At 41.2% G+C, this 13,913-nt stretch overlaps 1 protein-coding gene across 2 annotated transcripts; it reads right to left on the reverse strand.

Annotated features, from left to right (window-relative positions):
* Positions 1–3,414: 3,414 nt before the first annotated feature.
* LOC116036548 (progesterone receptor-like) lies at positions 3,415–11,916 on the reverse strand. Of its 2 annotated transcripts, none has more exons than XM_031280095.2 (9): positions 11,057–11,916; positions 9,984–10,120; positions 9,645–9,761; positions 9,083–9,223; positions 8,755–8,958; positions 8,025–8,169; positions 6,876–7,006; positions 6,575–6,726; positions 3,415–4,609 (listed from the first exon to the last, which is right to left on the reverse strand). In XM_031280095.2, the coding sequence occupies exons 1-9, from the start codon at positions 11,914–11,916 to the stop codon at positions 4,445–4,447; spliced, it is 2,052 nt and encodes a 683-aa protein (XP_031135955.1). In that variant the 3' UTR covers positions 3,415–4,444. The 2 variants fall into 2 exon arrangements, with proteins under 2 accessions (XP_031135955.1, XP_031135956.1); XM_031280096.1 differs by having other exon boundaries at positions 4,445–4,609; positions 8,755–8,955.
* Between the last annotated feature and the right edge of the window lie 1,997 nt (positions 11,917–13,913).

Consider the following 13,913-nt stretch of genomic DNA (forward strand, 5'->3'; position numbering starts at 1 on the left):
CACACACACACACACACACACACACACACACACACACATGTTCCTGCTGATAAATTTGACGTAAGATCAGTATGATTAACTAAAGTTAATGAAGACTGAAAGTGATCTCAAACAAGGTAACCATAGAAGGGAAGTCTTTGAAACCATGAAGAGTGCATTAGAAAAAGCAGTGGACATTCTTTTCTTTCTTTTTTTCCATTTCTGCTTCTGCTGCTATTTCCAAAAGTCGTTTCAGTGTGCGGTGACAAACATAACCCTTCTGACTGGTGGAAAAATAAATCATACTTTCAAGTGAAGACAAATGCCTTATCCATTGGGAGTAGCCTCAGGCTATAGTCATAATGGCCTCTATCTCTCTTTTTCTTTCTGCCTCCCCCCAACTCTCTCTCTCTCTCTCTCTCTCTCTCTCTCTCTCTCTCTCTCTCTCTCTCTCTCTCTCTCTCCTTTTTTGTCTCAAAGCAGGGAGTTTCCCTGAACTAGTTTTAATGTCCAACCAAACCAGCCTTACGCAGCACAAAGCTGGATCTGTGCAGATCAGGAACAAGGTGGATATTCCTGTTTAAGACTAATATCATGGTGAACCTGAGGGCAAAACTGCTGCTCAGCTACAAATGTTGAGCAAACAAGAGACAACTCATCAGGCACATCTTTGACTATCCAAACACTTGACACATGACACTAGGTAGTTACTCATGTCTGATCTTGTGTGGTGGCCATAAAATCATGGATTTCCTAACCCTGTGTGTGTGTGTGTGTGTGTGTGTGTGTGTGTGTTTGGTCCCTGCTCAGTCTTGGCTTGGCGCGAGGCAGGCCAGCTGCAGAAGTCTGTCTCCTCTCCTCTCTCCCTTCCTCTGCTCTCAGTGCTATCGGGTTGCCTCTCCTCCTCCTCCAGCCCATTACACAGGCCTCTTTATGCTGCGCTAAAAGCTGCTCATGTTCAAACACTCCTGGGAAAAGCTCCTTAAAACACGTCAGGAAGAGAGGCCCTGTCTGGTAAAATATTAATAGGAAGTTAATTGGTTGTTAATGGACTGGTGCTTGGGTAGGAATCGCCCTCCATTAGATAGGCCACAGAAACAACCCATTCAGGGGTGTCATCTTACCAGCTCCACAATCTAATTGTTTTCCGGTCACTGTAGCCATGAGTTGCGGTAACCTGGTGTTAAAGACATTATTGCTGGGGTTTTATGTAAGGTCCTGCAAGAAGTATTGCACCCATCCTGTGCCAACCACATATCCATGTTAGCTTGGCATTGTTGGTGTTTGGTTACTTAAAGGAGCAGTGTGTAGGATTTAGGGGATCTATTGGCAGAAATGGAATTTAACATTCATAGCTATGTTTTTAGAGTATAATCACCCGTGTGTGTTGCTAATTAAGATCTGGATCCGAGGACATCATGAAACATGTTTCTTTGTCATGGCTGTTGATGTGTTTTCATCTATGTACTGTATGTGTAATTGTTGTCTCTGTGTGTTTTTCTTTTTTTAAGCAGAGCTGCTCGGGTACGCAAAATGAATTTCAGTGTAAACTGACAATAAAGTTGTATTGCATTGTATTGTATCGTATCGTATTTTATTGTATCGTTTCGTAACTAAGAATCCAAACGTTACCTGAAGGCCACCCTCACCTATACACGCTTGGAAAGGGAGGTGTGAGCAGACTGCGGAGAGGTATTCAGATGCCACAAAGTCCTACACACTGCTCCTTTAAGCGTCAACTTAGTTGTTTTCTATTGTCATCCTCTCACATTCAGGGTCACGTTGAAACTCTTTGCTCCTGTTAATCTTCTCCACATGAGGAAATAGTTTCAACTTTTGTTGTTTGTGGCCAGAGTGTTTGTGCTTTCTGCGGTTGTCGTTACCCAACAGGAAAAATCCCTCTTCTGCTAGAGTAGGCATGTAATATTGATGCAGAGCAGATTCGTGGAAAATACAGAAATCAAATGGAATCCAAACTAAGTTCAAATGTCGACATCAACACATACATTTTTGATCATTGCAAACCTACAAGACGCCATTCCTTTTAAGGGAAGCCACAGGGGCATGGGTAGCAGGGAATATATTTAGCAATAAGTGATATTTCAGCATGTCTTTCAATCCCAACTTCGTTCAGCTCCAATTCATTTATGAGAGGGACAAATACTTGTTGAAAGAGGTTGTTCAGGAAATGGGAGTTAAAATAGTGGTAGTAGAGGTTTCCCAGGCAGACTGCTTTTTACAGTTAGGGCTTTTAAAAGCACTGTGTAAAAATAAACCAGCTCTCAAATATATGCCATTTTCCCTTTAGCCCTACAGAATTGAATATTTAAAAAAATAAATACAACTTTTTGCTCAAATTTACAATTTTCTATGAATAATTAAAAACAAAATATTGACATTATATTCTAATAAGATTAAGCTTTTACTTCAACATTAGGGTTTCACTATTTAACCCTTAATTATGCCTGTGGTTGAAATGAATTCTTTATTTACTTGTCCTCTTTATTGCTATGACCTCCCCTCTCGTGACTCTGACCATTTAATGGTAACCCTGTTCAAACATTGAGTGAATCCGTGTCCAATTACGTTACGAAGCAAATGTCAATTGATCCAACAGATGTCCTACTCTACTTTTCCTGCGTTTTGGTTTAATGGTGTAGATTCAACAGCAGCCACTAGATGGTATAAAAACACAGGATGTCAGCAGACATTGCTGACAGGCTAAATAGATGAAATAAATCAGCAAGGCTTTCTCCTTTGACTGATATGTTCTAATAACCTGCTGTGTTTTACTACCTGGCTGCGTGGAGACGGAGATAATCCTGAGGGAGAAAAGACTTGTCTGTCAGATGTTTTCTAAAAGCCTGTCTGCATAGGTGAGGAAAAATATTAGCATCAAAATGTACTTAAAGTACGAAAAGTAAAAGGGGTTTGGCTACTTGTATCATGTTATGTTTGGTAACTCTATCTGGAGCTTGGTAAATGCTATTATGAAATGCCTATCTGCCATGTGAACTATTTCCTTATTCATTTATATCTTAATATTGGTTATTATGACCTTCATTACTTTTTAAATGCAACTGCACTGTCAGCTCTACATAGTACCAAACAGCTGTTTTGTAATGGTCTGTGCATATGTCTGTTTTTTGTCTGTTTTTTTTACTCATACCCCAAATCAAATTGCCCTCGTGGATTAATAGAGTAGTATTAAATTGAATTGAGTAAACACACTTAATTACTTTCCACCACAGCCTGTCTGTCCACTTGACTGCATAGCAGAGTAAAGTGAATCTATCAGACAGAGAAAAACAGGGAGATTACTGTAGAACCATTACTATTGCACTCAAAAGAGACCAAACTTAAAGAGTTTTGTGCTGCAATGCGACCACATGCTTTCTTTAACCCTGATATCATTATTAACAAACAGATACACACTCATGCTTCAGTTTTTATTACATGTTTAGCTTTAAGATTTGCAACAAATGAGCCAATTCTTGGCTGGACCTTTAACTTTTGGCAAGTCACAATGAATATTTAATGAGACACAGCAAAGCACTTGCAAAGAACACTTTTTAAGAAACTGTAGAAAAGTAACAACAGTATGAAATGTCCACTCTGGAAAAACTGTACTAGAATAATATTTGGCATTCAAAAACAAGAAAATAAAAAAAAAAAAGTCAACCATAGTTGGTAGACTAATGAGTCATTAGAGTATTTTTTTCCAAATATTTTTTTCAGTGTGACGTTTTGATATCACAAAATTCATAAATAATCACAATATTCACAATATTAACACAGTCACTTGCAGTTTCAAAGTGTATTTGTTTTGTCGATAACTAAAACTATTAGTCAACTATTATTTCTATGGATGAGAAGAAATTAAATGTTATTATTCAGGCCAGACGGCTTTGCTTCTCAGCATGCATGCCACAACCGTTTATTAACTGTCAATCAACTTTGTTCATCTCATGTGCACACAATAACATCCATTGTTAAAAAAGCTAGTCCAAATGTCACACCACTGCACACAGACAAGCTGTGATAACGTGAACTCTGCAATCATGTTTTTTCTCACTACTGTCTTACCTCCCGAAATTAAATATTGCCTGTTGTCAGTTAGAAATATGAAGAAGTCTACTAGCCAGGTGGTTGGCCTTTTAATGAGCCTGTGTGTAGAAACGCATGCTAAAAAGTGCTATAATCAGCTCTAGAAACATTTGTGTGTGAAACAGATAAAAGGCAGTAAGAAAAACAGAGAAAGATGCAATTAGATTGGAAGAATGTGCTGTACACCCTTCATAGCTTCACTGTGCTCCACTGTCACCCTGTAGGTAAAAACAGCTTATATTAATTCCACTTCATGAAATCATAAACCCTCCCTAGCCGTTTCAGCTTTCCCAGAAATGGTCGAAGGACTGGGCGCCGGAGCTCAAGTAACATATAGGACGATCACCGAGACAGCCCTCTAGCCTGTATTGTGGAAAAGGATGGGCTTGACCATGCCCGAGAGGATCTTGGGCACATGGACGCTTACAATCTCCGAGATCATCTCTGGGAAGTTGACACGCGTGTTGAGGGACTGAGCTTGGATAAACAGATCATAGGTGAACTGGTGTAACTTCCTCACAACCTGAGAATTATAGAAAGACGAGAGATGGGTTATTTGTGACAAATATGTTACAACGTATGTGTGAAGCATTGAAAAAGAACAAAGCCGCAGCTGCAGATAAAAGAGGAAATAGCGAATGGCACTAAAGCCTGTCGTTTGACATGAGCTTTAAGAGGTGATTTTAAAAAGATGACACTCATTGTGCCACTCTAAGCCCAACAGGCAGGCTGAACCCTTTTCGTCTAAAAAGTCTTGATCAACTCTGTTTTTCAGCCTAAAGGGCCCAATCCCAGGCTGCCCTCCAGCTCATAAGGCATTAGAAGATCTGAGGTGTGAGTGGGCCACTGACAAATCTGAGCCTTTAAGAGTAAATCCACAGTGAAAGACATGAGGCTGAAAGTGCTGCAGCTCTTCTCTCTTTGGGAGGAAAGTTTCCAGCTCTTCTGGTCATGCCTCAACCACTGATGTCAGCAGTTTGTTGATTGTTCTCACCAATGACTATTAAGAGTTCTTATAGTACTGAGGCAGAAAGCAGTCGATCTACACCCTCTAGTGGTTGCATTTCTACCAAGAATCTGCATTAACAAATCTCTGTAAGCATAGCTTTGGAAATAACAAATATGTCTCAAAGTATATTTCTGTTTATGGTTTTACTGACTTTATTCATCTTGGATACATCTGTGCAAGCGGATGTGCAAAATAATGTTAAAAAATACAGCACACAAACAATTAATTGTGTCCATTTAATCTGGTAACACATACAATGGAAAAATGGAACGCCATTGAGCCACACTATCCTCTACTGGATATAACATCAAAAATACAATTTAGCATTTAATTCTTTATGACTCAGGCTAAGCTTTTTAAGGCCCTTTACCATCAGACAGGTGAGTCTGGTAAGTGGTATTGTCTCTAGTGATAGGCAACTATCCAGTGCAAACTGGTGTGCCAGTAAAAACAATGTGCAGACAAAACTTGGTCACTCTTTAAGTTTTCTTTTACTGCTTTAATTTCCTCTGGATTTTATTTGGACCAGCAAAATCTCCTGCTTCCCTCTTCAACGTAATGAGGTCAGAGACAACATGTTGGATCTCTGAGCAGCAGTGTGTATACAAGTTTATACAACTCTTACATTTTTTAGGTGTGAAACATAACAGTCATTGCCTGCAGATAAATATTAAAACAGCTATTATTTTCCTTGTCTGTTCATGTTGCATCTGCAGAACTGATCTGCTGCAGATTCAGTATGTAGGTTAGACTGAAAGTACAGACTGCAGCTACTGGATGATATTGGCTGGGAATAGATTGGGGGATTTCCATCATAGACAATGTGTGTCATTATGGGGCATCACAGTTATTGCTAATGTGGCATGACTGGGGATGAATGGCTGCATGCGCACGCAGGACCCTGCAGCGCTGGCTTCTTTTTGTTCAGTTTAAATTTGTGTTTGTTCATTTTTGTATCTTTTTTTAAACTTGTTTTTCAACCATGCTTGGTAACTACTGTCTTGTACGTTATGTTTTTTACACAACCAATTTCCTGGGGACAAATAAAGCTCTACTTGACTTGACTTGTCAATGCTTCCACCAGAGGGTGACTCATCATTTTCCCTCCTGATATGCACCCAGTGTAGAAAAGCTAAAACCAGAGTCATATGACCCTTTGGTATGAGTTTAACCTTAGTGGATGGCTGGGGATTTGTGCATAAACTGGACATGAAACTCCAGGTTGTCACTTGAGAATAAAAATGAGAAGGAATTCCTTTTGCCAGGATGATTTTACAATTTGTGAATCTTGATGTGGCCTAGTTAGTTGAGAAGTTAACACAGCATTACTGTAAGCCAAATGCAGAATTGCGTACTTTGATCTACACTATTTCCTGCTTAAGTAGTTCAGTGATGCTGACTGAAATGGCATTTCTATGATAGTTCACAAATTCACAGCATGGTGCGTTTTCATATATGAAGTAAAATTGTGTCTATTACCGATTGGAGGTAGTCCAGCAGCTGCGTGAGCTCAAACAGTCTCTGTGTACGGGTGGTCTCTCCGCATTGGCTGGCCAAGCGGTCCAGCTCCTTGATGTAGGAGGTCCGCAGTTCATCAAAACACCGCTGGTTCTTCAGGCCCTCCACTGGCACTGTGACCACAAAGCCAGAACACAACAATAACTCTCACAGACTTTATCCACCCCATCAAGTCTCTGAAGTATGGCTGAACTCTATTATAGTCGTATTTCACATGCTGAGAAACTTATTTATTTTATTTCATTGTTCCCGGCAGACTCACTGATGCTGAAGAGGACCAGGGCCTTCATGCAGAGGAACTCCTCCTGAGTTACCTTCAGCATGCAGAACCTTTGGGAGAGCAGCTTCATCCTCACACAGTGATCATACATACTGGACACTTGCATCCGTTGGCTGTAAGGGGGGGGGGGACACACAGTGTCAGAGGAGAAGAAAAAGAAAAAGCACCGGGTGTGACATAAGTAGAAGTGAGAAGGCAAGAGAGTGTGAGGCAGAGAAAAATATAGAAAGGACGAAGACAATTAATGGAGGCAGAAGTGAAAAAGGGTAAAAAAAAAAAAAAAGCAGCAGAGGTGAGAAGAAATGAGTGAGGTGGAAAATGGAAAAAGAGAACGACAGAGAGGCAGAGAAAAATGAGGGTCAGCAACAAGGGCAAGCATATCCATTACCATGCAGGTCAAAAGCAGCCCAATAGAGTGACAGAGGTCTAATGCAGACGAAATGAGTGTTTTGCTAATGTCGCCGGGAAACACCGGCCGAATGAAAGCTGCTCTGGGGGCCTGTGGCTGCCCTTAGCATTCAGAGCAACACCGTCCTTCAACACCAAAAACAATTTACTGATAAGAGGTGGTTGAATTGTTATTTATGTATATGGAAACACGGTGATTCGCTTCACAAACTCTGTGTTGAGTTATGAAAAGTACAAAAGAAAAAGAAAAGGTGTCACAAACACTTTCTGATAGAGGCTGGAGGAGGTTGCATGCGGTGCGAATGAAAAATTGAAAAAAGAAACAACTCAACACTGTCACCGTTCTTGGGGACTGACGATGGTTTCGTAAAGATGAAACGGAATAAATCATCTGAGGTGATCCCTCTGCGGCCACGTATATCAGACGCAAAGGATATGGTAAGAACAGAGCAGACTTATTTACTGTCTTGCCTAAAAAAGTCGGTGTTTAATGTGTGATTTTTAAATCTTCCTCTGAAGTTCTTTCCAATCACGGTGACAGGTGAATTCTCATGATATTTCAACAAACCCAAAAAAAAAAAAAATTACAGCTGTTGATGCCCAAACTAACTTTCTTTGTTTGATAAAGAGACTGCGCCGGGTATGACAAACTTCTTCTAACTTTGTTTATTTCAAACGCAACTCCAGCACGGCGTGTAAAGTGAGTATATTTTGGTGACTTACTCGTTGAAGACCAGGTCTGGAGCAAAGAAGAGCAAGGAGCTGTTAGTGAGTGTGTAGGACCTCCAGCCCAAAGCGAACACCATCACCCCCATCCATGATAACTGAATCACTGACATCTGATCATCCACGTGCAGGTCACGGAAACCTGTTAAAAACATTTTATTAATCAAACATCTGCACATGATAAAATAACTCTTCACAGGTCAATTTCATAAAGATTAAGGCTTCAGACTATTAACAACAGGGATATCACAGTGTGGGTACATTGCTGGCCTTTTTCAGCCAGCTAATTCTTGGCTTGAATATGCACATGTCGCCCTCTAGTGGTTCATATACGAATCGTCTGATCTGAATGACATGGGATTGGCTGGAAGTTTAACTGGCATAGAATTCTGTTTATCTGGTGAGCAAAACGTTGAGGCCTTGCCCAATGATATCAGATATTAAATCAGACGTTACGCTTTTCCTGATGGCTCTAGAGCTTGTCTATATAACGGTGAACTTGGGGTTACATAAGTGACTGATTCGCCTCTGTGTTATCCATTCTATCTAAGTCTGACCTTGCAGTGTTTTGCTTGGCATAACACAATACCAATGGTTTGTCTAGCGTTACACTGAACCTGAAACAACTGTGACTTGAATTTAGTACACGCAGCCTTGGCAGAAACACCGACTGTAAATGTAGCATGGACTAGTTTACAATGTGTTACCTTGGCCCAGATTCGTTTACCTGGTATTGCCTTGGCCCAATGCACCACGGTTACCAGCTGTCTTTCCCCAAGCTCATTGAGGCTCGTGAGCAAGGACGCAGGGCTGTCTGGCAGCCCATGGTCATGTCCAGCATTAACCAAAGCCGGCTCAATGGCCTGCAAGACGCTGAGCAGGGAGATGCAAGAGCGCACGGTCGGGGGGATGCCTAGAGCCAGGGATGCTGCTAAAGATATACAAACAGACCATTAGAATAGTTTAAGAAGAAAATAATATTACATTTTTATGAAAAAAGTGTGTTTAGTGTTGAGTTAGCATGATACTTGTGTTTACGTGACACTAATCCTCACTTTGAGCCGCGACAGCACTTGCGGACTCTGTGATTACGTCTGTCTTCCCGGCCCTTTCCCCTATTTCTCCCACCCCCCTGGGAGCCAGAGGTTGCTCCTCCTCTCCGTTCCTTGTCGGTCCAGCTCCCTTCAGTCTGCGACCTAGAACCCACCACAGACAATACATACACGTAGAAGACAAGAGGGTGTAAAGAAGATAAGAAGCTTCCATTTCAAGTTGTTTTGTCTGATTTATTACACAATAAATAGCTGGGAAAATCAAGAAAAAAAAACTAGCATAGAATACTATCAATCGTGCTAATACTTGAATGACTATTAGCCAATGGAGCTGTTCCTTATCATCATGTGGCAAGGGTTCTCCATTAATGGCTACTGTCCAAGAAAATGCTCCTTTGGCCTTTGCTGAAATGCATTTGTTACATAGTATTTAAGCTGGAACATGTGATTAGTAAGTTCTGATTAAATGCATGTAAAGTATCTAACCACCCTGACCTCATTCTGCAAATACACACCACACATACTTTCCTTTCTTCGTCCCTTATTCTGTTCTTTAGTCCCTCACCTTTAAGGCTCATTCCTGACATGAAGCATCTCTTTAAGCGGCACGAGGCACAGTTTTTCCTCCTCAGCTTATCGATGGTGCAGTCATTCCGGCTGGCACACAGGTGGTTCTGCTTACCTGGTGGTACAGACAAGTCCTGGGGGTTGAGTTCAATAACTAAGCGTCCACTCATAGCAAAGATATGTGGGTGTTTACTAATAACATGTAACCCGCTCTCATAGTGTCAGGTCACTGTGCCCTGACTGCATGAACGAATGAGTGGGTGTAATAAATTATACTATTTCAACAGACTTGTATTGTTTGTATGTGTGCACTCGCATTTTTTTGTGTCACACCCACCTGCAGCGGCCCTCTTAAAGAATACTTTGCAGCTGCCACAGGTGACGGCACCATAGTGACAACCTGAGGCATCATCACCGCACACCTGACACACTCTCCTGTCTGATAGGTACACACCTGGAAACAAATCCTCATGTCTACACACACACACACACACACACACACACACACACACACACATTCAAAGGATGCAAAAGTGATACACAGATACTACACATATCTGCTAAATTATACCTATAGCAGGCTTTTTAAAATCAGCTTTAGTTTACTACACTACACTCTCAGAGTGTTAGGCTGACGGTTATGACATTTGGGGTGATAATACCCTAAATCTAATCCAATCCAATTATAATATGATATTTCCTTATTCCATGATTGACTAAAACAACAAGTGCAATCATCTATTCTAAACGAAAAGCACAAATGATTAAAGAGGCAGTGAGCCTTTAAAGAAGTGGAAACAGGACATTGTCTTCCATTCCAGAACAGAATAAGCAACAGGTGCTGTATCTCTTGTTTATAGTGATACTGATATAGTAGTTAGTCACAGCACAGATCAGAGTACTGGGAAGTTGGGGATAGGATGAACTTTGATTCAGTCGGCGTGCTTAAACAATTTTGGCCAAGGCCGAGAAAGCACATGGGGCTGTTGGAGCACAGATCATTTAATACTGATATTCAGCTGCCTCTGCAGCTGGACTGGGTATTACTGGTTCTATAGTATGTCAACATAAGTCATCGCAAATAATAATAGAATAACAATCCAATAATCACTTTGACTGCATTTGATTTATTTGTGCTGCCTTTAGCAAGTACACTAATCATTTGCGGCCCTAGACAAAAATACCAAGAAATAAGTATAAGGAGGACAGTGCAGCTTTAAAGTAATATAATGGCAGATTAAATCATGGTCTTTAGACACGATGTTCACGCTGCATTTGTCCTTTTATTTTTGATTAAAGATGAGACTAAATGAGTGGAAAGAATGTAGCCTAGCTGTTAACAGAATTGCACTCCTGACTTCATGCCACAAAACCCAAGTCAAAGGAAACCATTACAAATATTGTATTTACCTGAAACTGCGATCCGAGCAATCCATCCAAACTGAAGGTTCGGTCTTGATAGTGGACAAAGTGGCCTGTCCGTGAGGATTTGCACTTTGGTAACTTTCCACCTGACCATACCCCTGTGCCATCGTTGGTCGCATGCCACCTTTACCACACTGCTCGCCCTTGCTGTACCAGACACAGCGGCATTCCTGGCTGGATCCAAGAGAAGCTTGTCCACAATTACAATATTTGCACACCAAATTATGTTCGCCGGATCTGCTTCTTTCTGGTTCGGATCGACTGCTGTATGCGCACCACACACCCGGCATATCTCTGTATAAGTTTGGATTGGCAGAGTACGCAGAGTAGGATTGCAAAGGTAAGAACTCGTTCACCTCATTGGGCGCGGACGGCTCCTCCATTTGGCTTGTAAACAAGTTTGATTCCTTGGAGATATACCTGGATATCAGCGGGCTGCGGGTCGCGGTTTGCGCACTGTCCATTTCGCCCGATCTGAGCAGATCCATGCAGCTGACCTGCTGAATGCCATGGCACACTTCTACAAAGTGGTCTTCTGTTATGTTAGTGTCATCCAGTAGAAGCCGACTGCCTTCTGAGTTCACATTTCGATCCGCTCCTAACTTGTGCCCTCCTCGGAAAATATTCTCCACAGTGGGGTCGAAGTCTGCAAACTCGCTTCTGGTGCGCTGGTTCATGTTGTTGGACGGAGAATTAGACTCCGGGTCCAAACCCAGGGACACTGACAATGCCTTACTGAGCTCAGCAGTAGTCGGGCACGCACAGGTACCCGCGGTATCGCGCTCATTCATCATTAAAGAGTTTGACGTGTCTTCTAAAGCAGACAAGCACGAGCAGAAGGCCATCTTCAGCTCGCGATGTGACAGGGGAAGATGTGCGCTGGTTGCACACTGAACGAGTCAAACAACTCTCTCCAGGCGAGAAAACGCCTACTACCCCGAGACTCCGGTCATATGTCACAGCGGATATCAAGTCGACGTAGGTTGTTAGTTACAGAGAGGGACGTCCCGTCGGCCTGTTCTGAGAATGAACTGCTGTCTCTGTCTAACTTTTCCACAAAGTAACCGGGTTCATTGCCTAGAGCGCCAGCGAAAACATTTGGACTTTGACATTGCCTGTTTGTACACTTGTTGGCATGTTGTAGGTCTCGCGAGATTGGCCTGGATTAAATAGTACATTTATTTGGATTTGAACAATAAATTACTCAATACCTAATTCACAACATATGGTAAATATACCATATGGGTGGTCAGGGTGCTGAGTATAATCCGTTTTTCGTTTTAAACCACAAATGAAAAAAACGAAAAAACGGGTCGATGTTTCGTTTTTGGTTTCAAACCAAAAACGAAAAAACAAAACTATGAGCTCCGTTTTCTCGTTTTTCCAATGTCCATACAAATTAAAAATTAACTGGAAAACGGGTCAGGGTATAAAGTATAATCCGTTTTTCAACTGTTGTTTTTTTGTTATTCATGTTTCCGTTTTAACCCAAGAGCGAGAATACAGGCTCATTTTTATAATGTGCATAATCATTGGAAATCTGATGTTATTTTGGTTTTACGTGTTAAGTCAAAAGTTGACTAAAACCAATGCGCTCTGGACAGGAAGTAACATTAACATGTCAAAATAAAAGTATGAGAGCTGTAATAACTGCCAGAAGAACAATGTACTTTAGCTTTTGCCTGTAGCTTGTCAGATTAAGCTACAGTTAATTATTTAGGGTTATATAAAGTATTTCATTAAGCAACATTCATTAATAGCCACAAAGGGAGTAAGAATGGATATTGTTTTAAAATGGAAATAGGATTATAATACGTTTTAAATCACATTTTAAATAAAATCTGTATTCCCCTAGCATTATGTGTGGCGTTATTGACTACTTTTACTCTAATCTACTCCAGCCAGTAAAAACAGGCAAAAAATATAAGGGCTTTTTTTAAATTGCTCTGCAGAATATTGTATGTGACATGGTTGACCACATTAGCTGCCAATGAACATGTCAATGTGATGAAGAACATAAATTAACAAGTTAAAGTGTACTGGAGACTCTCTCATTCTGGTCTGGTCTCCTCAGCCCCTGCAGACTGGACCAGAGTTCATGGTGAGCATGGTAGACCTCCTCACTGCTGGGCCTGTGCCTGGATCACCCAGCTCATTAGATGTTCACTGCTCATACTAAGGCCTTGAAACAGTAGTTGGCCAATATTGGATAATAAAATATAATACATGATAGGTATTGTGTGGTTGAATTACAATAAAGAATGGTCAATGGTAAGCACTGTGGCTTCACAGCAAGAAGCTACTGGGTTGGAACCTTGGTAAGTAATATAAATATTTACTGCCATTGTATTGTTGGAGCAGCAGCAGATGGCACAGAATCATGCAAACATTTAATGTTACAACCAAGATATCTCTCTCTCTCTCTCTCTCTCTCTCTCTCTCTCTCTCTCTCTCTCTCTCTCTCTCTCAGAACATACACTTTCACAAAGGCTGGCCACTCAAGTGGCAAATCTAAATCAGCAAAGTGGCCTACTGTAATATTCTAGCAGTAAACCACAAGTGTGGTCCAGTCTGCAGAGCCTGAGGAGACCAGGATGGGTTAGGGTTAACCCAGGATGAGAGAAGCAACATGGCAGCTTCCTCACTAATATGATGAGAGGTTTGCAATGTGGCCCAGTTGTATCTGCAAGAGTTCTTCATCACACTCAAAATGAATGGCAGTTAAGTTGGTCAACCATGTCACATGAATATTCTGCAGAGTTGCAATAAAAAGAAGCCTTTTCATTTAGTTTCTTTTAGGAAGAAACCTCAGACAGACCCAGGCGCGTGTGTGTGTGTGTGT

This window comes from Sander lucioperca, chromosome 1, assembly GCF_008315115.2.
Source record: "Sander lucioperca isolate FBNREF2018 chromosome 1, SLUC_FBN_1.2, whole genome shotgun sequence".
NCBI lineage: Eukaryota > Metazoa > Chordata > Actinopteri > Perciformes > Percidae > Sander > Sander lucioperca.